Source organism: Arvicanthis niloticus, chromosome 4 (genome assembly GCF_011762505.2).
Source record: "Arvicanthis niloticus isolate mArvNil1 chromosome 4, mArvNil1.pat.X, whole genome shotgun sequence".
NCBI lineage: Eukaryota > Metazoa > Chordata > Mammalia > Rodentia > Muridae > Arvicanthis > Arvicanthis niloticus.
The window spans coordinates 104,349,389-104,372,984 of record NC_047661.1 but is presented as its reverse complement, the minus strand read 5'-3'; the positions used below and the strand labels follow the sequence as shown (position 1 = coordinate 104,372,984).

Below are 23,596 nucleotides of genomic sequence, written 5' to 3'. Positions count from 1 at the left end.
ACCTCATTTTATACTCTGTAGCCTTTGGATAGAGCAAATACATTGAATTTAGAATTTAGTCAGGAACTAAGAAGACTTACATTCTGTTTAGACTGTGGGCCAACTGCTCTCCCAGCAATTTCTGAGTTCCTACTTGTGCCATCAGTTCAGGTGACCCAACACTGAACAACAGATTAGGTCTCTGTATTTTCAGAGCAAGTCATGGGCTGGTGGCATTGCTCAGTAAGAGAGTGCTTGCCCTGCCTAGTATATGTGCCACACTTGGTGTCCAGTGCTATGTAAGGGGAGGAGGAAAGAGCAGGCATGGGGAATAGACATGGACAGACACATAGGAAGACAGAGGCACATATGTGTGCACGTGCTTGAGCACACACACACACACACACACACACACACACACAGACACACACACACACACACCACATCACAAATACAGAGAGACAGAGACAGAGATAGGGGCTGGCCACTGGTCTCAAGGGAGTCTGTATTCTGGTGAATATTGAATAATGAGTTCTTTTAAAAGGTAAAATTAAATGGCTTGGTTTGTAGGATTTTCCCTTGCTGACTTCAATGGAATAAATATTCTGTCCATTATCCACTGAGAGCCATAAGCAGAATTAGCATGGGATATTAAAGTGATATTTTCGTATTTTCTGTGAGCTAGCTTCATTCAGCACACGTGGAACAGTGTATAATGTTGAATGGAGGTAAGCTTCCAACCTACAAGCTAAGCATTTGTCATGTGTAAGTAACAGTCGTTTACAGCATCATTAGAGTGTTATAGCCTGGTCACAGCTAAAAGGGTTATGCCCCCTCTTTCCAAATCTGAAGTGAAGCCTGAATACAAGAATGGTGACCTGGGATTGAGAGGCCCATTCTGGAATTACAATACTTGATTACTAAGATAATGGAAGATAATGGAATTGAGTTTGCTTTCTGGTCTCTTGAAGAATATTTGAAATAGAAAATGCTTAATTTTTTTAGACTCATTATAAAAGATACATAATTTATACACATAATTTAAAATCTTAATTATCATAATTTTAAGTTATTTCTAGCAATCAAATTGTCCACAAATAATCACAATATAGTGTCTTCCATCTAGAATTTTCTCTCACCTGCTCATTCCATTTCACAGGCTTGGGTTTTTCATTATGGGGAGAAAAGCAAAATTTATACAGGTTTTGTTTGAATAAAAAATAAACCATCCCCCTTGGTTCCTCCACACTGTCTCTACTGTTTTGAGCCATTGAGGTATTTGGCATCTTGGAAGACTCATTATTGACTGGCTTTAGTGAGAAATTCTGAGACATTTAAACCAGAGTCCTTTGTTAATGTCTAAAACTCCATACTTTAATGTTAAACTATAAATTTTATAGCTAGTTAAAATGAGACTATTAATTTGGGTTTTACTGAGGTCATTATTCGTTTCTGTTTTAAAACTTATTCATTATTTAAATTTAGAGCTACCCCATAGGAAGATTCTAGTTAAAAAATATTTCAGTGCCAACAATAAAAGTACACAAAACACTAAAGGATATTAAGAAAATGGGAACATCCCTCCTTATTAGAAGAGATAATCAGAAGAGAGGTAATACTTACAATTGTCCTGTGTGTATGATGCTCTGTGTACTTTCCTAAATATATTAGAAATATTGTCTTATATCCCATTCCCAACGAATTACCAAACATACATTATTTTCTTGAGAAGTATGAAGACCTTAATTCAAGAAATGAGATTGTTAAAAGGATGAAATGGATTTTGGCACAATTATGTAACATGGGATAGGACACACAGCATTTTTATAATAATGATCTGATTTCAGCATCCATTACTAGAGAAACAGCACAGTCAGAGGATGAGGACAGGAAAAGATAAGGAAGGAAAGGATTATACAAAGCAATTCTGAGCTACCAGCTAGACAGGTGATTCTTCTCTAGTGTTAACTGAATAACCTTTGCCACATCATTCAGAGCAGAGAGGCCAGTGTGTGTCTGTGTATCTGATTTTACTGAGGAAGAAAGTGTGTGTGATGAAAGCACCTTGGGGGGACACTCAGAATTAATTAGGTAATTAGAATCCATTTACGGGGGCTGGTTAAAGTGCTCCTTCGGTAAAGTGCTTGCTACAATACCCAAAGACTTGAGTTTGATTGCCAGAACCCATATGATAGGTTAGGTATGGTAGTAGAAAATTATAATCCCAGTCCTGGGGAGGTAGGGACAGGTTGAGTCCCTGGGGATTCTAGCCAGCAGGCCGAGCTTAGTTCATGAGCTTTGGGTCAAGCGAGAGACCTAGTCTCAAAACCAAGCTGGATGGCTCCTAATGAAGGACACTTGAGACTCACCTTTAGTCTTTATACAGACATGTATGCCTGGTCACATGCACACAAGCACACATGTATGCTCACACAAAAGAGTTTTATGGTATCACAGGCAGCATATTAGGCAGGCTCAATGACCAGTGCAGTGTTCTGGGGGCCAAGAACATTGCAGGCAGAACCCTGACGGGTGGGAGTAGAAGAAGCTTCTGTAACTTTAAGAAATATTATCTAGAGATGGCATGTGCAGGAATGCTCAGCAAAAGCCCTCAGTCAGGATTGGAAGACTCTTTAGCTTCCCTCCCATGTCTCTCTGCCTGTCCCCTGGGTCAAACCCAACCAGCAGCCCAAGGGTATGGCAGGTCCGGTACAGAGGTAACCTGGGACAGTGAGTCTAGAGATCAGACTGAAAAGATCTAGCACAGGAATGCAGAGTGTGGCCACCCCTGGAACTGTTGTTCTTATAAGGAAGATAGAGCTTGGCAAGATGACTTTGGAAACAAAGACCTGAAAGACTGGCCATCAGCGTTCTGGACAAATCAAAGCTGAAGCCTTCTCAACTATTCTCTTTTCAATGTACCCTTCTTCTATGTTTCTGTCCTTGAACAGTCTTGACCGTTTTCCTGAAGTGTCACATCAGCAGGCTCATTTAGTCATGCTGTGTTCCCTTCTCTCTCGCTCTTTCCTGATAGTCTCTAAAGTGATTTTGCCTCCTAGTTTTCATTTTCCACCCACTCTTCAATTTGCTCCTGCTACCCTGGATCCTTCCAGGTAAGATAAGAAATAGAGGGCATCCAGAGGGTTATCAAGAGCCAGAAGTTACCCCCAAAAGTATTTAGCTAAGAAGGTATATAAACAACACATAGTCCAGTTTGAGATATATTATTTGACATCATTTTAATTCCATTTGTTTTTTTTTTTTGTTTGTTTTTTTTTTTTTTTTTTTTTTTTTTTTTTTTTGTTTTTCGAGACAGGGTTTCTCTATGTAGCCCTGGCTGTCCTGGAGCTCACTCTGTAGACCAGGCTGGCCTCGAACTCAGAAATCCGCCTGCCTCTGCCTCCCAAGTGCTGGGATTAAAGGCGTGCGCCACCACCGCCCGGCTATTCCATTTGTTAATAACAAATTTCATCTTTGAAAGAGTTATATAACTCTTTTTATTTTTGTTAAAAGTTTTACATCTTAAAAGAATATGAAAAAAATGTCAGGGCACCACAGGACACATTTAGAAAATTTAACAAAGTAGTTACAGTTTAAAGAATAATATTAATGAACAAATTAGAGCAAGAAGAATTTTTAAATAAAAGCAACACACAGAAAACCAAAATCAAATGGAATAATAGTGCAATCCCCAGCTCCGGTTCCATGTGAGCAGGATACTAGAGTCCCATAAATGCTTCACTCTGTACCTTTCATCTCCTGGGGTATGCAAACCCTTGATTGGAAGTCAGCCTGTTCCAATGCAGCTTATCTGTATTGGAACATAGCGGGATGGGCACTCTGTTTTTACTTACTAATTCTGTATATCATAATCTTTTACTGTCTTTTCTTTTACTTCTCTGTCTGTCTCTGTCTGCCTGCCTCTCTCTGTCTTTCTTTGTCTCTGTCTCTGTCTGTCTCTCTGTCTCTGTCTCTGTCTCTCTCTCTCTCTCTCTCTCTCTCTCTCTCTCAGGTAAGTAAGCACCATTTTGTTGTCTTTATCAGGTCCTTAGGATGAATTTTCAGAGCCTCTCTCCTGTCAGTAGTGATAGACACAATCTTGTTTTTTGTTTGCTCATTTGTTTTTGAAGAAGTGTGAACTCAGGCTTCATTTCTTACCTCTCTTGTCAGGACGGGCTGACACCACTTCACTGTGCTGCACGAAGTGGACATGACCAAGTGGTGGAGCTGCTGCTGGAACGAGGTGCTCCCTTGCTGGCTAGGACCAAGGTGAGTCACTGTGAGTGAGATGGCATCTAAGGACACTGGCAGGAGCTCTGGGTAGTCTCTCTCTCCTTCAAACTAAAACACCAGTCATTAAAAAAAATGTATTCAATGTAGTAGGAATAAGAAATACACACCAAACTTGGCAAATTATTAAAATGAGAAATGCAAGCATCAGGTTTTGAGAGATGCATACCACTATGTTCCTCCTGTTTTTTAACTTCTTGTTTCTGTAGATGAAAATTTAACAAACCATATATATATATATATATGGTTTGTTAAATATCTCATATATATTATTGTATTTAATATTCTTAATATATATTTATATATTAAGAATATTAAATACAATAATATATATGAGGCTCTTACATTACATAAGCTAAGATTTTTATGATGTTCTAAGATAACTATATAATACATATGGAATTATCTGTCAAGGTAGTACCATTAATGTCAGAAGATAAAGCTTTGAGCTTCTTTAGTCTTTTTCTTTTGGGTAATACTAATTAGAAAAATGTTTAATAATAGAGTTAGTTGGCCACATTAGGAATTAATAAATAGAATAAGAGGAGCATAACTTTAGATCAGCTACCTATAAAGAACCATAAAGCAAATATTCTGTTCTTTATAGCATAATACAGGATTTCTTTTTATTTTATTTTATTTTATTAATGTGCTCAATAAAGAAAACCTATTTCCAAGTGAATAAAAGTCACAAGTAAATAAATTGTTTGGAAGTTTTTATTATCAATATTTGTAAATCACTTCTTATTGTTATATCTATCAGAAAATACAGTGAAACATAAATTGACACTAATCACCCAGAGTAATTTAATGGGAAATGAAATAATTTTTGGTTTCTTAAATATAATTTAAAAAATTGACAATGTAGACCTCTTACATTTTCTTCTGGTTCTTCCCTTTCCCCACCCCTTAGTCATTCTAATATCCACTGATGCTAGCAATCGGGCAAGGCGAAGAAAGCAAGACAGTGGGCGCACATGAATCATCTTCACTTCACACGCACATGCGTGCACACACACATACACACACACACACACGGTATATGCATGCAATATTCACAGTACACAATGATATTGGAAATAATGAAAATAATCAATGTAGTCAACTAACTCTACTATTAAGTAATTATTCTAATTAGTATTTCCTGAAAGAAAAAGATTAAACAAAGCTTTATCTTCTAGTGTTATTGATATTACCGTGACAAATAATTCCATACATGTATTTAATATATATGTGTTTATTACATGTTATATATTATTTTATGTACAAATATTAGATAGATAGATAGATAGATAGATAGATAGATAGATAGATATTAGTTTTTTAAGATAGGGTTTCTGTATGTAATCCCAGACAGGGTTTCTGTGACCAGGCTGGCCTTGAACTCAGCCTGCCTCTGCCTCCCAAGTGCTAGAATTAAAGGCATGTGCCACCACACACAGCTCAATTTATATTTTAAGTAACAATTTCATTGCTATCATTTGAAGTAAACCAGAGTATACACTTAACATGTAGAGAGAATGCAGTCATTCTCTAGAAGACATGTTGAACCAGCCATTTAAACAATCAACAACACAAACTGACTACATGCAGCAATGCATAAAGTGAAATAAGTTATCTGCATTGTTTTTATTATCATTCTGTATTGTGAATGTTGCAAAATATATCTTAAGATATGCAACATTTTAGACTAGTTTATGCAGAAATTGTCAAAAGTTTGTTGAAGAAATAAACTGCTATTTAAATCAAAACAAAATCTCAGTTCAGTCACGTTACACCCAAATTTTTAAAATACGTATGAAACCAAGGCATGTATGATTTTCCAAGGAATTTCCAAATAGCCCTGTTTACAGTTTACCTGTAATTGATACATAATCAGCAGCAGTATGGATTACCTTAGTGTGATTTTTAAAATGACCCTCCTGTCTAATCAGGAGTCATTCAATCTAAGGGTCCAGCATAGAGGATGACCTCATGTTGTTGACCTCATGGCTATACCTCTTCATCTACCCACCATGGATGGAGACCCTCCACTCCCACATCTATCCATCATGGATGAAGAAGATACATTGTGCCAGGGACTATTCTGGTTACCAAGAAACTAGCAAGATGAATGCCAGTCAGAAAGTATCTTTAAGACGCTTAGAATCTTCAGGGCAGGAGAGACAGGAGAAGATCAGGTGAGGTTTAAAGGACTCAGGGCAGATGAACAGATTAGGTTCGAGTAGGTCTATGCTGCTAGCGTGTGTGTGTGTGTGTGTGTGTGTGTGTGTGTGTGTAAAACAGTGTCCTCCATTTCCCTATCAAGGCTTTCGGTTTTGAGTTACCCTGTCTCCCTCCTTGAAGCAACTTCTGCTCATTCTTTTGAAAGTTTCAGCTCTCAGCAAAACGAGTCATCTCCCTTATCCATGAGGAATTCTCCATGTGTTGACCAATGCCTCTGTAATCCCATGACTAACCTCACATTCTCCAATGCCCCTTTCTCCTCAGTGCCCCCACTCTAAATCCCCAATCTGAGTCAGATTCAGTTCCCATTCATACCCGGACCCTCACCTCTGCACAGCCCAAGTTCCCTCTCTGCCACTGCCCTGCACATCCACACTCACTCCCTATGGCCTCTGCTAAGTCTGTCACATTCCTGCATCTGAGTATGGCAGCTATGATAGCGTTGCCTTCAGACTCATGATCACTAAACTTAGGTTAGCCCAAGGTGTGGCCTCACAAATCACACTGTGATTCTGCAGTGATCCATCTTGCTCCCTGCTACCTAAGCCACTTTTTTCCTTAAATTGCTTAGACAACTTTTTTCCCCTTCATACAACTCTTGAGAAAAACTGAAGCAAGCAGGAGGCGATCCACAAACTCCCACTTTCACAGCTCTCTGGTTCCGTGAATCACGGAAGCACATGGAGCCCATGGAACCTGTGTTCTATTTCCGTGTCACCTGGCACATCCTCCCATGCCTCCTTTTTCTAATTGCTTTTCATATTCGCCTTCTAGGACCTGGTACTTCTTTGGATTCCTTCTGAATCACTAGCATCTGCTTCCTTGTCTCTGTGACTACTTCCTCTTTATCTCACTGTTCTCTGTTAGCAATTTCAGAGGCCACTCTCTGTCTTTGCTCTGTCTCTCCCCACTCACTTGCTCTGACATTTCCTGTGGTTCATCTCTAAGCTGTGCCGATGTGCTGCTGGCACACACGTGCATAGTCCTAGAATTCTATCTTCATGGCAGCTCCCCATGGCTGCTCGGATATTTACTGGGCAGCTCCAATTAAGTGAAAAATCAAGTTCATGATATTTTGCCCACTCCTAAACATAACCTCTTTGAATCATGTACTTTCATTCATGGGCATCTCATTCTTTCAATTTCTCATATAGAACACCCTCATATCACTCTGGGCTCTTTTTCTCTCACTCTGCATTCTGTCGCCTCTTCTTTCCATATGTATCTTTAAACCAAAGCGTCATAGTTACCACACATCCTCCTTGAATCATTGTGTTCTTTTCTTTCTGCAACCCAGCTGTTCTGAAGACATTACACACAGGCAAGTCAATCCTGTGTCCCTAGTCCTAACAATGCCTGACCTCTCATGAAGAGATCATTCCTCTGAACCCCTGTCCTTATTCACCCTCCTAATTCACTACCTTAAGACACACTCATCTCCTTACTGTCTGTTGATGTCTTTCATGTGTGACTCCAATACAGAGGGCTTATATTTGTTTATCTTCTGTCTTATATACTCTTTTTGTCAAATCATCAGGTATAGTAGTCTGGGATGGCTTTTGTTGTCTCTTAGAGATGGTATAACATACCTCCATGTCATTCTGGCTTGCACAGACTCCATTGAGACGTCAGGTGTTATTCTAGTGAGTCTGCCTCTCTGTGACCTGGTCTTTCTCTCGCAGAGCTTTTAATAGCCTCCTTTGTTCTGAGCATTTATGCCTTGGTTGTTATGTATAATGGGGAGTTTCTTTTCTTGTTCTGTCTGTTTGGTATTCTATATGCTTCTTGTACCTTGGTAGGCATATCTTTCTTTAGACTGGAGAAAATTTTTCTATGGTCTTATTAAAAATATTTTTCTGTGCCTTTGACCTGGGTTTCTTCTTATTCTTCTATACCTATTATTTATAGGTTTGGTTTTTTTCACAGTGTCCCAGATTTCCTGGATTTTTTTTTTTTTTTTTTATAGATTTAACATCTTCTTGGACTGAGCTATTCATTTCTTCTTCCTAGTCTCCAAGATCTAAAATTCTCTCTCCCATGTCTTGTAATCCTGGCAGGCTTACCTCTGAGGATTTTGTTTGATATCTTAAGTTTTTTTATTTCCAGTTTTATTCTAATTTGGGTTTTCATTAGTGATTATATTTCTACTTTTATGTCTTGAAATGTTTGTAGTATTTCATTTAAATGTTTGTGTTTTCATGGTCATCATTAAGACATTCATTCATATTTTAAGACCTCTGAATATATTCATAATTGTTATTTTGAAGTCCTTGTCTTGTGTTTCACCTAAATTATATTTCTTGGGGACTATTGTTACATAGGGTTTCTGGCTTCTGGAGGATGTATATTGTTTTGGCAATACATTTTTGGCTTTGCATTGGGGCCTAGGCATCTGGTGTAATGATATTTGAGGCTTTTCACGGTGTAGATATATGATCTTGTATTTGTTGGCTAGATGTTCTGTTCTGTGGTTTCTGTTGCAAACTGTGGATCCGCAGCAATTGTGGTAGTTATGTGGTCCTGGTAAAGACTGTGTGATTCTGTGAGTGACATAAAGGAGTGGAAATGGGGTAGAAGGAAAGGCTGAGAGAGGCAGCACAAAAATGTTAGGCAGATGTGGGTCTGCACCAAGAAACAGCGTCTCCTGCGAGTCTAGGTAGGGTGGGAGGAGGGACTTCTGTAGGCAGGCCTCTGCAGTACTAAAATAATGCTGAAGAAACTTGAAATGGAGGACAGGAAGAATATGGAGGATGTGGTGACCAGTTTGGCACACAACCTTCAAGTGGATTGAACAGCATCAGCAAATGATGGAACTTGCCCATGAGCGCTCTACACATTGTCCAAACCTGGTCAATTGCCACATTTGTTTTATCTGAACTTTGACATTATCTTCCCTTCCAATATGAACTACCTGCTCTTCCTTTCAAAGTCTGTTTAATGGGTTTCTAAATATCAAAGCAATGATTCCTAAGGCAATTCCCTTCAGAAACAAATATTGTTTTTAATTCCCTTGAACGGAACTGTTCCACCCACAGACAACCACAATTAAGATGTTCATATATTGATTGTGGCTGTTCTCACTATTGAAGTTGTCTTTCTTGTTGACAGTATTGGCCTGTCGGCCTTTTCTGTCACATTATGCATGCCTGGTTTTCATTTCTTTGTGCTGATATCACGGTTACCAAAATAGGTATTTGATCAACGAATTATATTTGATGGTACCTGTGTGGTTATTAAGCACAAACAATACCATGGTCTCTTGAATAAACAATGTCCTTCTGATTTTTTCTTAATTATGTAATATTTCCTTGATGTTTATATACCTAGCTTTTAAAAATAAGAGGGTATGGGGCGGGGGGGACAAATGGCTCAGCAGAGTAATAAGCACTTGTCAAGCAACCCATGTAAAGGTGGAAGAGAAGAACCAGCTCCACAAAATAAGGAGTTGTTTTTAGTTAGACTGTTCATGAAGAATGGCTTACCCTGGTCTTTTAAGTTTTACTATTGACTGCCTTTATAACCAAGGCCAAAGCTATTTGACACTATAATTAAATAGCCTATCTAGACTATCCCCAAATTTGAGAGCCACGAGGTCATTGACATAAGGTTTACCTTGGCTTCATGTCCTTCTAGCATGTTCCTGTCTTTTCCTTCCTACTTTAAAGTAAGTCTCAGACTATTATTGGATCTCAGAATTTCCCCTGAACCCTAAACCTAAGATATGGTAAATTTTTTCTTACTGCTTTGACGCATGCATACACTTTTCTCTCATTTACCAACCTACTCTTTTTTATATGTAAAGAAATCTAGGCAGAAAGATAATCAAATGTACATAACTATATATAGTGTTAGATATAAATGATTGATGCATGAGCAGTCACTCTATATTTTTAATACTGTTCTCATTATTTGTAGAATTAAGCTGAATATTATGAACAACATTGCTAAAGATTATTATGATCATAATATTAAACACATGCTTTTCTTCCCCCTTTATCTAAGATAATCTGTTCTACATTCAGATATTCAGGAAGAGTTATTTCTCCTGCCTCCAGCTGTGTTACAGATCAAGGTTGACTTTGTCAGGTCTTCCAACATGAGAGTCATAAAACAAGCCACGGACTTGATTTTTCTTTGTTTCAATGTGCAGAATGGCCTGTCTCCGCTTCACATGGCTGCACAGGGGGACCACGTGGAATGTGTGAAGCACCTGCTACAGCACAAGGCACCTGTTGATGATGTCACCCTGGATTACCTGACGGCTCTTCATGTTGCTGCACACTGTGGGCACTACCGTGTAACCAAACTCCTGCTGGACAAGAGAGCCAACCCAAATGCAAGAGCCCTGGTAAACCTAGCCCAATCCACATTCACCAAACATAGCAAAGCCACATGGCTTGGCCAACGACTCCTACACCAATGCAAGAGTGTAGATTCACAGTTAATAACTGCCAAGCTTTTATCTCCTTTAAACCACTAGCCTACTTTATGCCTTTATAGGTTCCTAAGTAGTAGTGAGCATGGGTAGATTTAGGAGAACACCAGATTATTATTTCTGAAACCAGTGAGTTGAAAACAGTATGAAACTCTGGGATCATGAGTGTTTTAAAATAGAAACTAGATGATAAAAAAAACTAAGAAATATCAGGTGTAGTGGCACATGCCTTTAATCCAGTACTCAGGAGGCAGAGGCAGGTGGATCTCTGAGCTCTCAGGGCTAACCTGGTCTACAGACTGAATCCAAGGATAGCCAATAGGAAAAGAAAAAAAAAACAAAAAACAAAAAACAAACCTTAAAGCAAACAAAACCCCAGAAAACAAAAACAACAGAATTAGTTCTAGGTATCTCTAAATGTTAGATAGAGTTAGGAAACAGGTATGAAAACTTTGATTTTTATTAATCTTTTAAGAAAAAAAAAGATTGTAAAATGGTGAATATATCTGACTCTATGGTACAAGTTGGTGGAGAGTTCCCTTGGACATTTTCTTTGTGGAGTGACTACCCAGCCATGTTCTGGGTGGTTCTTGGTGTATTCCTGCTTCACAAAGCATTTTAAAGAATTCCAGGACCTGCTGAAAAGAAACAGTAGGAGATTAATCATCCCCAGAGCAGACTGATCTCTCCCTCAGTCTAATATGGAATAAACCTTTCTTGCTTCACTTATAGCCTAACTAATTATTCCACTAGGCAGGTACTAATCTACGCCACTTGTTTTCTAATCTCACTCTAAGAGCACGTCTTGTTTTCCTATGTGTTAATGTGGTTTATGTCAATTAAAATTCCCCTCAAACAGTTCTGAGAATCTCTTGTTAAAAATGATTAAATACTGGGCTAGGGTAGTGAGTGAATATGGAGGAGGACATTTGCCTAGCAAGTACAAAACCCTTGGTCTCATCTCAAGCACACCACATAAACCATGATGACACATGTCTATAGTCTCAACACTGAGTGGACGCAGAAGATCAGAAGTTCAAAATCATTTTTGGCTACATAGCAAATTTATAGTCAGGCTGGAATAAATCAGATCACCAAGACTCAAAAGTCAGTCAAACATTTGATCAATTAGTATAAACTAATAAATCAATTAAATTATCAATTAAAACATTGATTTATTTGTGAAATCCATTTATTACTAATTACTTAGAAAGTGAATGTACCTCCAGGGACGTGTTCAAATATGTGAAGACAATGATTTTCTCATAAGTTGAAAATACTTTTTATGTAAGGAATATTTTTTATTATGTGATTAATACTTTCTAAGTCATGAATAAGCTTATAGATTATCACAGACGATTAGTTGTATGTATTTTAATACCACATGTACATGTTGCTACTTATCTCTGGCTTATGACATAGATTATAAACAGGAGACATGACTCAATAAATTATGTTGATTACTCCATTGTAAATAATACAAAGTCACCAGCTTGAGTGAGACTGTATGTTCTCCTGGGAACCGGTAACATATAAAAATATCAAATGATACTCAGTCCCCACTGGGACATTTAAAATTGTTAATTAGAAAGATAGGTATCATTCTATAAAAGATTATTGTTCAAATAAACAAGACAACAGATATAATACAAAGCAGCTTAGCATGGGCTAGGTAAATTTTTATATGATTTCTTCAATTTCTGAATAATAACCTAGTTTACAAAGCTGAAAGTGCCTTTTGGAAAGCCTGACTTAACTTTAGCTCTCAGAGGTGTCTCAGAATTCACCATCTCTTTCTTGAGAATATTCAGGAATGTAGTCATTTCCCCTTAAAATAAAATATACCTGGGAACTTAATCGTTTCTTTATAAAAATCAAAATGTGTCTGATTGGTATACATGTTATAATATAAATTTTAACTTCTCATATAAATATTGTCAGTATAATAACGTCTGCTAATTTGAAACTCTCCCTGAGAAAGTAATAGCAAAGCTGAAACACTTTTTATAAAGCTGTCATATTGCCAGCTTAGATGAACAATTCTTATGCTCCGAGAAACTTCATCATCAAAATTACTTCTACTCAGTCCAATCTTTTCTCCCTCATCTGACCAGTCAAGATAACCTACACCACCATAGGCCATCTAAAACATAATTACTCTGTTTTTCCTTCTCTGAGAAGTAGACTCATACACTTTCCTCTGCTTTCGTTCCCTTTGTATGCACTCAGAATGACAGGAACAAATTTCAATACTCATACAAACACACCGCCCCTTCTCTTCCCAAATCCCACCACCTGTATAGGGTTTGAAGAGACGGTGACATTATGTGACATGATGTAACATTATCGCCTGCGATGTGCCAGCATGGAGTTGCGTGAGAATTGTTTCTGCATGTTTTCAACTAACTCGATTGTCTTTTGCACAGAATGGTTTTACTCCACTGCACATTGCCTGCAAGAAAAACCGCATCAAAGTCATGGAACTGCTCGTGAAATATGGGGCTTCAATCCAAGCTATAACAGAGGTAGAAAAGTGTTTCAGCTTCTCACCAAACATTTCCTCTTATGCCTTCCTCTTCCTCTCACCCATCTTCTGTCCTCTTCACTCGTTTTATTTATCTGAAGAAGCCCCAAAGCCCACGGTGCAGAGGAGTAAAGCTACTGTCGCTTTGTTTCGCAGTCTGGCCTCACACCAATACATGTGGCTGCCTTCATGGGCCACTTGAACATTGTCCTCCTTCTGCTGCAGAACGGAGCCTCTCCAGATGTCACTAACATTGTGAGTATGGCTTGGGTCAGAATAACCACAGGGAAAGAGAGCGAGAGGAGCAGAGTGGGTGTGTGTGTGGGCTTGTGCGTGTCATCAGAGCTCGGAGGCAGCCTCTGAGACATTTTGTAAAATAACATTTGGAGCCTTACTGAATGCAGAGGCCACATGTTGGGAAACAAAATGGAAGGTAGGCAATGACACAGCTTAGGCTTCCTGGTGCACATGGATTAAATATTCCTCTAATGCATTTAGTAAAACAAACAAAAAAATGGTTTCTAAAGTTGCTCTCAGGCTGAGTGTGGTCATAAACATGTGCAGTTCTGAAGTGCTTTGAAGCTGAGGCAGGTGGTTTGTGAGTCTGAGCCAGCCTTGACAACATTCCTCACACACACACACACACACACACACACACACACACACACACACAAACACAGACCCCTTTGAATGTGAATGAATGATGGGTTGCAAAACAGTCATTAAAGCTCACCCTAGTTTGCTTGAAAACATTGTATTCCATGTACTTTTAATTAAATAAAGCTCCATAGGCAACCTTAGCAAAGACTAGCCAGATACAGGTCAGTGATAAACATAAAGGATATCAAAGCATCACATTTGCTGTCTCCTACTGAGTTTTAACTTTGACCTCATTCCTATGTGCAGTGGAGATTTCTTACCCCTGAAATAGTTGTCAATAATATTCTGATATGAATGCTGCTCTCAGCATGTTTCTTTCTGCCAATAAGTACTGGGTGTTCCAGAATTCTCTCTGGTCCAATTTATGATTTTTTTCACTTGATATATGTATTTCCCTCACTGTCTTGAATCTCCCTTTGAAATTTCTCTGTTCATTGTCTTATGGCAAATCATCTGGAACAAATTTTCCCCAGGGAAGGAGAGAACCAACTGGTCATGTTCATTCGGATAATAGACAGACAACCCCAGGACAACAGAGGGTTAAATTTTTTTAAAGCATATACAACAGAATAATTCTTCCTACATGAATGTCAGCAGCCGTTATTAAAATGATTGTACTTGAAGCTGTTGACGGCAGCATGTTCTAATTTGGGGGTAGCCTTCCACACTTAAGTTATGAAACAGAATGCCCAGAATCCACCCATGTTCTCATTTCTCTGTATTTTGTATAGTTTTTGAAGGTTCTGGTGTTCAGACAGAGTCCATTTGATAACTCACTTTATTTGATATATCCTTTATATTATTAAAAACTGAGAGGATAAAACTATTAAAGAATTTCAATTCTGTACTTATGTTTCCTTAGTCAAAGCATATTGGCTCCAATGCAATCTTATGTAGCAATTCTTAATCATCAAATACAGGAGTCATTTCCTAAATGTGCCAACTTAAAGTGAACTTTTTTATTAATGCTTAAATAACTCACAGGGCTGGAGATATGGCTCAGTCATTAATGTTCTCACCTAAGTTCAAAGACCTGAGTTCCATCCCTGTCACTCAACATTAAAAATCCTGTGTGTTTCTGCAATCCCAGTGCTGGCCTTGGAAACTGATAAGAGCACCCCCCTCCCCACCACACACACACACACACACACACACACACATCCCCAGCTTACGGCTTACGACCAGCTAGTCTAGCTGAAAGTAAGAGTTCCAGGTTCAGTGAGAGACCCTGCCTCAAAAACATAAGGTAGAGAGCAATTGAAGAAGTCACCAGAAATCTAAGTCTGTGGCTTAGACACACACACACACACACACACACACACACACACACACACAGAGAGAGAGAGAGAGAGAGAGAGAGAGAGAGAGAGAGAGAGAGAGAGAGAAAAGAGAGATTCATCTTTTCTGCTTTTTATTATTTTACTCAATATCAAATTTTACTTTTAAATATTACAGTATTAAATATTGTCATTTCCTACCATTTTTATTTGTTTATTTCATTTTTGAGAAATTGAACCTATCATGCACACAGACCAATACCTTTCAAGAAAAGCACTACTATGTGCTCACCTACTTTTGCCATTTTGTTTTTATTCTTTTTATTTCTGTTTTTCCGTGTTTCTTCTTTACATTCCAATATCTACAAAGTCACAGAAGCAATGGTGATATTATGTTAAACTATCTCATTATATTACCACAATAATGTCTGCAATTGTATCAAATAGGGAGCTTGGATGCTATTTTTTTTTCTTTCATTTTTGCTTTTTTGAGACAGGTTCTCTCTATGTAGCCCTGAGTGTCCTGGAACTCAGTCTGTAGACCAGACTAGCCTTGAACTCAGAAATCCTTCTCCCTCTGTCTCCTGAGTGCTGGGATTACAGCATGTGTGGCATGTTCCACCACACTAGATGAAATTTCTTTCAAAAGAGATTTTTGAAAATTCTTTTTGTAAAAATAAAAATCCACAAACAGCCTCTTAAGAGATGAATTCTAAATAGTTTCTTGATTACTTAACTGTTGTATCATCTCCTCAGGCGTGGAGAGAATTAGACTGCACATACGTTTCTAGGATTCCTGTCCTTTTGGGTTTTGAAAGAATCTTAGATTCTTGGCAGTGGCTTTGTTAACTTTCAGTTCTTAGATGACAGTCACCTCAAATTCCTTCATTGGTTTGGTCCATTTGTCCTCACATTGTTTAACTTCAGCCCCTCCAAACACACACCTGGGAAACACCTGTCCACCCTTTCAGCAGTATTCCTGGTTGATTTTTGTATGTGTGTTTTATTTTTTAAAAGCTATATCCTTCAGATAGGAGATAGCACAAAGCTACTGCTTAAGACATAAGGCTCCTTATTCCATCTTAATTCCAGATAACACTGAATTCCTGTGTAAGTAGATGCCATGCATCTGTTGAAACATGATAAAATAATTACTTGATTTTCTGGAATTAAAATGAAAATGGACACTTGACCTTTTTAATTTACTAAATTTGCAAGCCTACATTTAGGGGACTATACCTTCCTCTAGCAGTGTGGTGCCTGTGAACTTGTGTGTTCTTAAGCTATTGGGAAAGATGGCTACTGGATCCAGAACTCTGCAAGTTGGTGACAAAGCTGTGTGGACACGGACTGCCTGCTTGCTGTGACAGTGTCAGTCATGTCCTGACCCCAGTGCAACCCACCCTTGGCACCTCTGTGTGTGGCTGACGTCGTGTTGCATTCTGAATGCAATGTTGTCTCTTGTGCTTTGATGCTTCCCAACTAGATGCAGCCGAAGCGGGAGTCGGTGTAGCTGTCTGCTGAGCCACTTTGAAAGCTATGAAAGAGAGGCATGCCTCTTGGTATTCGCTTTGGATGTGAACATATGCATTCTCCCGCCAGTTTTGTTTTGTCTGAAAATTCACACCAAGCGGAAGATACACCAAGAACTCAGACATTTGCAGATACATTTTTTTTCCTGACAACTTCCATTCCCAGAAAACCTATATGTAAACTTTAACTGGCGACTTGTATTATATAATACACCCTAATGTATTCATTGGCAATTGCAGGAGCAGAACAGCAAGCATTCAAGAGCTCTTGAGAGTGCAATGCCGGGCATTAAGAATTTCTATCTTCTTGTAACCAATTAGCGGATTTATGGTTAAGTTCCCACTTCATATTATATTTAACACTATTACCAATCTCCAAAGTTACATATTTTAAAATGAGGAGACCAGGCTATGCCTAACAATCAGGAAATGGGAGGTTCTGAGTAAGGCAATATTTGCTGACTTTCTTTCCTTATACTTCTCCTTAAACAAGGTGAAATATTAATAGTAACAGGTAAGCACAGTTTACAGTAAATGCCCATTATTCCAAAAGCAGTAAATAAGGTTTAAACAAGACAATTCTTATAAAGTAGGGTGACCAGCTGTGCTCTTAGAATATGAAGGTCAGCATTTTAGATGAAGCATGAATATAGATCATCACCTTCAATTGTTCAGAAGCCAAAAGATAACTTAATATAGGTATAAAATAAAGGTTTTAAAAATATTTAAAAGACCAGTATTTGAAGTATTTTTATATTTTGAAAAGTTATTAAAATGTGGCTTAAACATACACATGTAAACCAACATTACATAGATATTCTTTGGGGGCATATTTGAATTAATTTCTGGAATTATTCTTGTCTTTGTTTCCACAAAAAAATTAGTGAAATAGCTAACCTTATCAAACCTAGAAACAAAATGTTGAGTTTTTCTCTTTCCATAATCATAAGACACCTGTCTGATTTATCTAGACACATGTGAATAACAGCAAGAAAAAGGATAAAATCATGTCCAGTGAGGAAAACTCTCACCATGCATTCAGAGAGTACAGACAAGCTTGACTCATGTTATTTTATAAAACAGCACATTTCATACACATTTGGTTTACAAAGTCAAAATTTGCCATCAGAAACCAGGCCAGTAGATAACACGTGAGCTCTTGGTCCAGAAGACAATACTCACATCAGTATCTAGGTTGATGCTTTTTAATCATATCACTTGACACACATTTCTCATAACTGCAGAAGCAATGGATGTCGGCATGGTGAGAAAATCAAGCCATGAGCAGTGACCTCACCCCCCACCCCCACTCATTTCACTGTAAAGCTTTTTCGATTTCAGGGTATTTCATGCAAAGAATCAAGATGTTATTCTTAGTCACAGGAGTTTGTCAGAAACATGCCATCCCAGCGTAGGCAAGTTTATAGTTAGTCTAGTTCACGTGAAGTGTGTTCCTCTGTTTCTTTATTGTCAGCTGACCTTCTAGAACAGCTGTGCTGACTCAGCTTGTTTCATTCTAATATTGTGCTCTAACTATGAGATTATTAGAATGACCCAACCCCTGCCTCCTTCAGTGAGAACAGGTTTCCCTCTAAGAATAATCTCATCTCTAACCCCTTCTTCATCATCTCCTAAGGAGTATGTTAGACCTGGGTATTGCATAGACACCTGAGGCCTGGCTTGAAGCCCACGCAGCAAGTGAAAATGTAAGCAGCGACATCACTCACCTCTCAGTAGCCATCTGTGTCACCATCTGTAATCAAATATGATCATCAAAATAAGCAGGGAGGATTTTCTTCCTGGAAAAATTAGATTTCTCATATGAGTAGTCATAGTTTAGTTTCACAACAACAGCAACAAAAAACCCAAATCAGACAAAAGATTGTGTTCAGCAGTGTGGTTTGAAATTTGAAAAGAAATTATTTATTATGGTATAAGTGATGTTATGATTTTTTTTGCAATGTGTTGACCTTTGACATCTGGAGTTTCCATTGAACAGGATGGATGACAGATTTTAGGTTTATAGGATGAAAGATCACATCTTCACCCAAACCCATGTAAGCTACACAGGATTGATTGTGATGCTAAATCACAGGGTATCCTGGATGTTTGGGTAAGTTCCCTAGTTTGTCATTGATGAAAACCATTTCCAAACGTTTGTCCTTCTCAAGATGGAGAAGATGCAAAACTATATTTTTCTAAACTAAACAATTATACCTTCTTATAGATCACTTATACACTTGGATAACTTGCTGAATTTCACCAAGGGGACATCTTTACTCTTTGCTGTCCAGGGCAGTGGGTTATTTACGATTGCACAATCTTTGTTTTCTGACAGCGTGGAGAGACAGCACTTCACATGGCGGCCCGGGCTGGGCAGGTGGAAGTAGTCCGATGTCTCCTGAGGAACGGTGCTCTTGTGGATGCCAGAGCCAGGGTAGGTGCTGCTCACCCAATGCTCTTCTGCAGTACATGCTTTTTAAGTTGGGGTGTGTTCTGTAGTTCCTAGACTTTTAAATTCCACAGTGTACATATCAGTCAGCTTTTCATTACTGCGATAAATATCTGAGAAAATAACTCGGAGGAGAGAATCATCTGGGCTCTCTGGTCCATGGGTTTCAGATTATGATTGGATGGATCTATATTTCTAGGTGTGGTATGAGTCCCAAGTAGCATAACAGTGCAAAGCTACACACTTCATGGAGGCTGGGAAGCAAAGAGGGTGCAAGCCTTTGTTAGTCTACTTCATTCTCTTGGACGGTGATGCTCAAAATTAGGGAAGCTGTACTTCCCAGCCCTCGGTTATCTCATGGAATGCCCTCACAAACACACTCAGAAGTGTGCTCTTCCAATCTCCTAGGCATTTCTCAATCTAATGATTAAACTGACAGCAGGAGTTAGCTAGGCTGTTAAAGGGAGAGAATCCGATCAATAATGCATTATAATAAAGGAAGACTATATAAGTGTGTGCAGTGAAAACACACTTAAGTTACAGGAACACTTGAATGGAGTGTAGTTACATTTAGGAAATTTGGCATACAATAAATATAGCATTGGCTTCCACTTTATCAGTCTTTAATCTTGAAAACCACATTCACATTTATCTGTTCTGTAGGTTTAAGTCTTGCCTCTACTGTATGACATTATACAAATGAAGCATTTATTTGCATACTGATTCTTTCCAAGTTTAAGCCAGAATAATAGACATGAGAGGCTACCTGATCACACTTGTCTATTCCAAGTCAGTTCTAACTCTCTCACAGGTTAGGGTTTTTCTTTTTCTTCTAAAAATTTTTCTCCTTGTATTGCATTCTTTCTAAATGCAGCCGACCTTCTTTGCCCTACTGTATCTTCTGTTTCCGTTTGAATGTTCTGTTAACATTTGCAGGCATAGCACTGGGATTCTCACAGACCACTTAGCTATGTTCTCTCTTCTTCCATTTCAATAAGCCCATTAGAACTCAGTTCATCTTGAAATGTACTATTATGGCGTCAAGAGGAAAATAATTCTTTTGGAGTGGAAACATTTTAATTGTTAAGATTGTAAGTGATCTAATACAGGTTGGTCCGCCTCTGCATCTTTATCTTTGAGGATGAGATTTGGACTCAGAAACTTCCAAAGCCTTCTGCAGGTGTTTGTAGTATTCTCTGACTCTGCAGAGTCACCAGACACTTTTTAATGACCATCTCCACAGTCATGGAGGAATCCATAGTGTACAGGCAGACTTGGTATGACTTTTGTATTAGATCTCACCTGCCTTTCTATCCTTCTTAGAAACCATGGAACTTGTGTCTTTAAAAAATCACCACTGGATGCGGGGAGATGACTCAGTTGCTGAGAGCACTTGTTGCCCTTGCAGAGGACCCGAGTTCAATTCCCAGCACCCAGATGTTGACTCACAACCACCTGTAACTCCTTCTGACTTCCACGGGCATGTACACATAGAAACTGCACATATACGCAGACAGATAATTTATACATGTAAAATAAACATGTCTTAAAAAAGAATCACCATACATATATCATGTTTTTCCTTGTTTAGAGGTTGTGTTATTCAACTGTATTTTTTTTTTCTGTGACCTGGATTTTTCTTGCTTCCATTTAAGTGTGACTATATTTCACTATTTAAGAAACAGCTCTATTGAGGTCACTGAGAATGCAGCCAAGTAGCAAAGTTCTTTTCCCAGCATGCTCAAAACCCTGGGTTCAAACTCCAGCAGTGAAAGAAACAGTTCCATGGTCAACCAATTCAAGTTTACTGTCAAAAACTTGTCTAATTATACTAGAAATTTGTGTTAATGTTCCTGGTAAACATAAGCAAATTTTCCCATTTATTTATTTTCAAATAAGTCCTATTAATATTCTTAATTAAATTGTATCAAATTAAAATTTATCATGTTTTGAAAAGATACTCATTTTCTGTAACTCAGGCAGTTTTTGTTGGTTTGATCCATTATTAGAGTCATTCTGCTCTAGATAGTTTGTTGTCTATTGCTGTGATAAACACCATGACTACAAACTTGGGGAGAAATGAGTTTATTTCATCTTATAATTTTAGGTCATGATCACTGAGGAAAGAAGTCAGGTAGGAGCTCTCGGCACAAACTTAGAGGCAGGAATTGATACAGAATATGGAGAAAACCTGCTTCTTGCCACACTCTCTCTGACTTGTGCTCAGCCTGCTTTCTTATACCACCCAGGGCCACTGCCTACGGATGGCACTGCCCAAAGTGGCCTGGACCCTCCCACATCAATCAATAATCCAGGAAACACCCCATAGACATATCCATAGGTCAATCTGATTCAGATCAGCCTCCAGCTGAGATTCCCTCAGATAACTCTGGGCTGTCAAGTTGACAGCTGAAACTAGTTTAGAGCTGAACATCTTTGGATGCTGTCTGGAACTCCTTCCTTACATGACTATCTGGAGCCTCCTTCCTTTGGAGAACTATGGTATCCACTCACTGTTTATGTATGTAGCATGGGGACTCCATTTTTTCTCCTCCTTTGCAACGACACTTACTCTTCTTCATAAAGAAGCATCTACTTCTTTCTATTTTTCAATTTAAGTTTCATGTGCTATTATGTCTTTTTTCTTTTCAGCTTTACCATTTATAATCCCACGTGCCCTTGAAATCCCTTAGCCTAGCATCTATTATGAACAAAGTCCATGCCTTGCAGAGCAGTGTTTCCCAAATGCCACTTGCATCAGCCACCCAGGTACCCTCTTCACTGCAAGCTGGGACATTTTTCTTCATTTCTAACAAATATCCAGGTGCTGTCAATGACCCCCTACTCACGAATAGGCTCCTGTGTTATTGATAACAATTTGAACCCAGGATTTCCCTTTTATACTATGTAATCAGATACATTCAGGCCATGAAGTTTTGGCTTTTGTTTAACTTAATCCTTTAATGTTTTCCTAGAACTTTGTGTTTTCATCAACAATAGTTGGATGCTACATAATTCATAGAACATTTTCACACAAATTATTTGGTGAGCAGTGCTCCTAAAATTAAAAATTTCACCAATGAACTGGGGTCACAGATTCGAGTAAAAAGGATTCTTCCCATGGCTCTGAGATTTTTTTTCCTAACTGTCTCTTCCAGAAAACAATAATTCCACCCCAATAAAGTCTCTCTGACTGGGATGTGGCTTGCAGAAGGAAGTCAACAATCTGTCATTATGTTAGGCTCTTATTTTTAAGTGTAATGCTATTTCTGTTTTCAAGCTCTCCTACCCCCACACCAAGAAAATGAGTGGTTTCTAATTGTATTCCCCTCCAGTGTCTGGGTTCAATCCTGGGCCCTGCTCACAATGCAGCCTATTTAGGGGTTGGAATGCAATGAATGACATCTCGTATAGAGCGACAAGGACTATGAGATGTCTACTTCCTCCAAAGGATGAAGGACAGCTGTCAGAAGAGAATGAGTGGGCATCAGGCAGGAAAATAAGCAAGTATCACCTTTCTACTTCCTAGACACATACACACTTATAGAAATTTCTTTTCTTAATCTAATGCCACTATTCTGGTACTTATCCCCTCCCAAAGAGGAAATAGCTTAAAATTCTGCTCATCTATTACACTGAGCTCACACTTAAGAACTCTGGTAGTCTGTAATTTACCTCATACATTTTTGAAGTACTATGTCATTGTCATATAACCAGGGGCTTAGTCATGTTTTCTCTACTTCTCATATATAAAAGAAGAATAATATATTGTAATAATTAATAATATATAATAATTATAACATATAATAATTATATAATTAATATATTATTATTATTATTAATTTTAAAAGTGTATACTGGTGCTGAAGTTGGAACTCATTGCTATAGCAACCATGCAGAACGCCCATGTAGACTAGCAAGTTAGTCCACAGCACCAACCACTCGAAAAGAACAAAGTACAGGTAGCACACTCCAGTCAGTTCAGGGCATGAGGCATATTTTCCCAGACAGATTGGAAATCAGGACTATGAAATCACTCTGCATTTGTCCTTTAGTGAGCTAATGAGTTGGCTTTGGCCCTTCTCTCAGGAAGTCCCTATTTGTCCGTTGTCCTCAGTGGATTTAAGTCAGAAGTCTACCAAGGTCTTCTTCCCCTCTGGGATCCCTTGTGTTTCGAGGCTTGTTCTGTTGGCACAGTTGTGGGCCTGGCCTTTGCTTCTA

At 38.5% G+C, this 23,596-nt stretch overlaps 1 protein-coding gene across 10 annotated transcripts in view; it reads left to right on the top strand.

The window, feature by feature from the left end:
• Nucleotides 1-23,596, top strand: part of Ank2 (ankyrin 2) — a 214,650-nt gene that overhangs the window by 96,096 nt on the left and 94,958 nt on the right. For 9 of the 10 annotated variants that reach the window (XM_076933230.1, XM_076933231.1, XM_076933228.1 and 6 more), the window contains 5 exons: nt 4,150-4,248; nt 10,646-10,843; nt 13,357-13,455; nt 13,611-13,709; nt 19,262-19,360. In XM_076933230.1, the coding sequence (XP_076789345.1) occupies nt 4,150-4,248; nt 10,646-10,843; nt 13,357-13,455; nt 13,611-13,709; nt 19,262-19,360 (594 nt within the window). The remainder of the gene's footprint in view (nt 1-4,149; nt 4,249-10,645; nt 10,844-13,356; nt 13,456-13,610; nt 13,710-19,261; nt 19,361-23,596) is intronic. The other variant, XM_076933235.1, reaches the window with a different exon arrangement.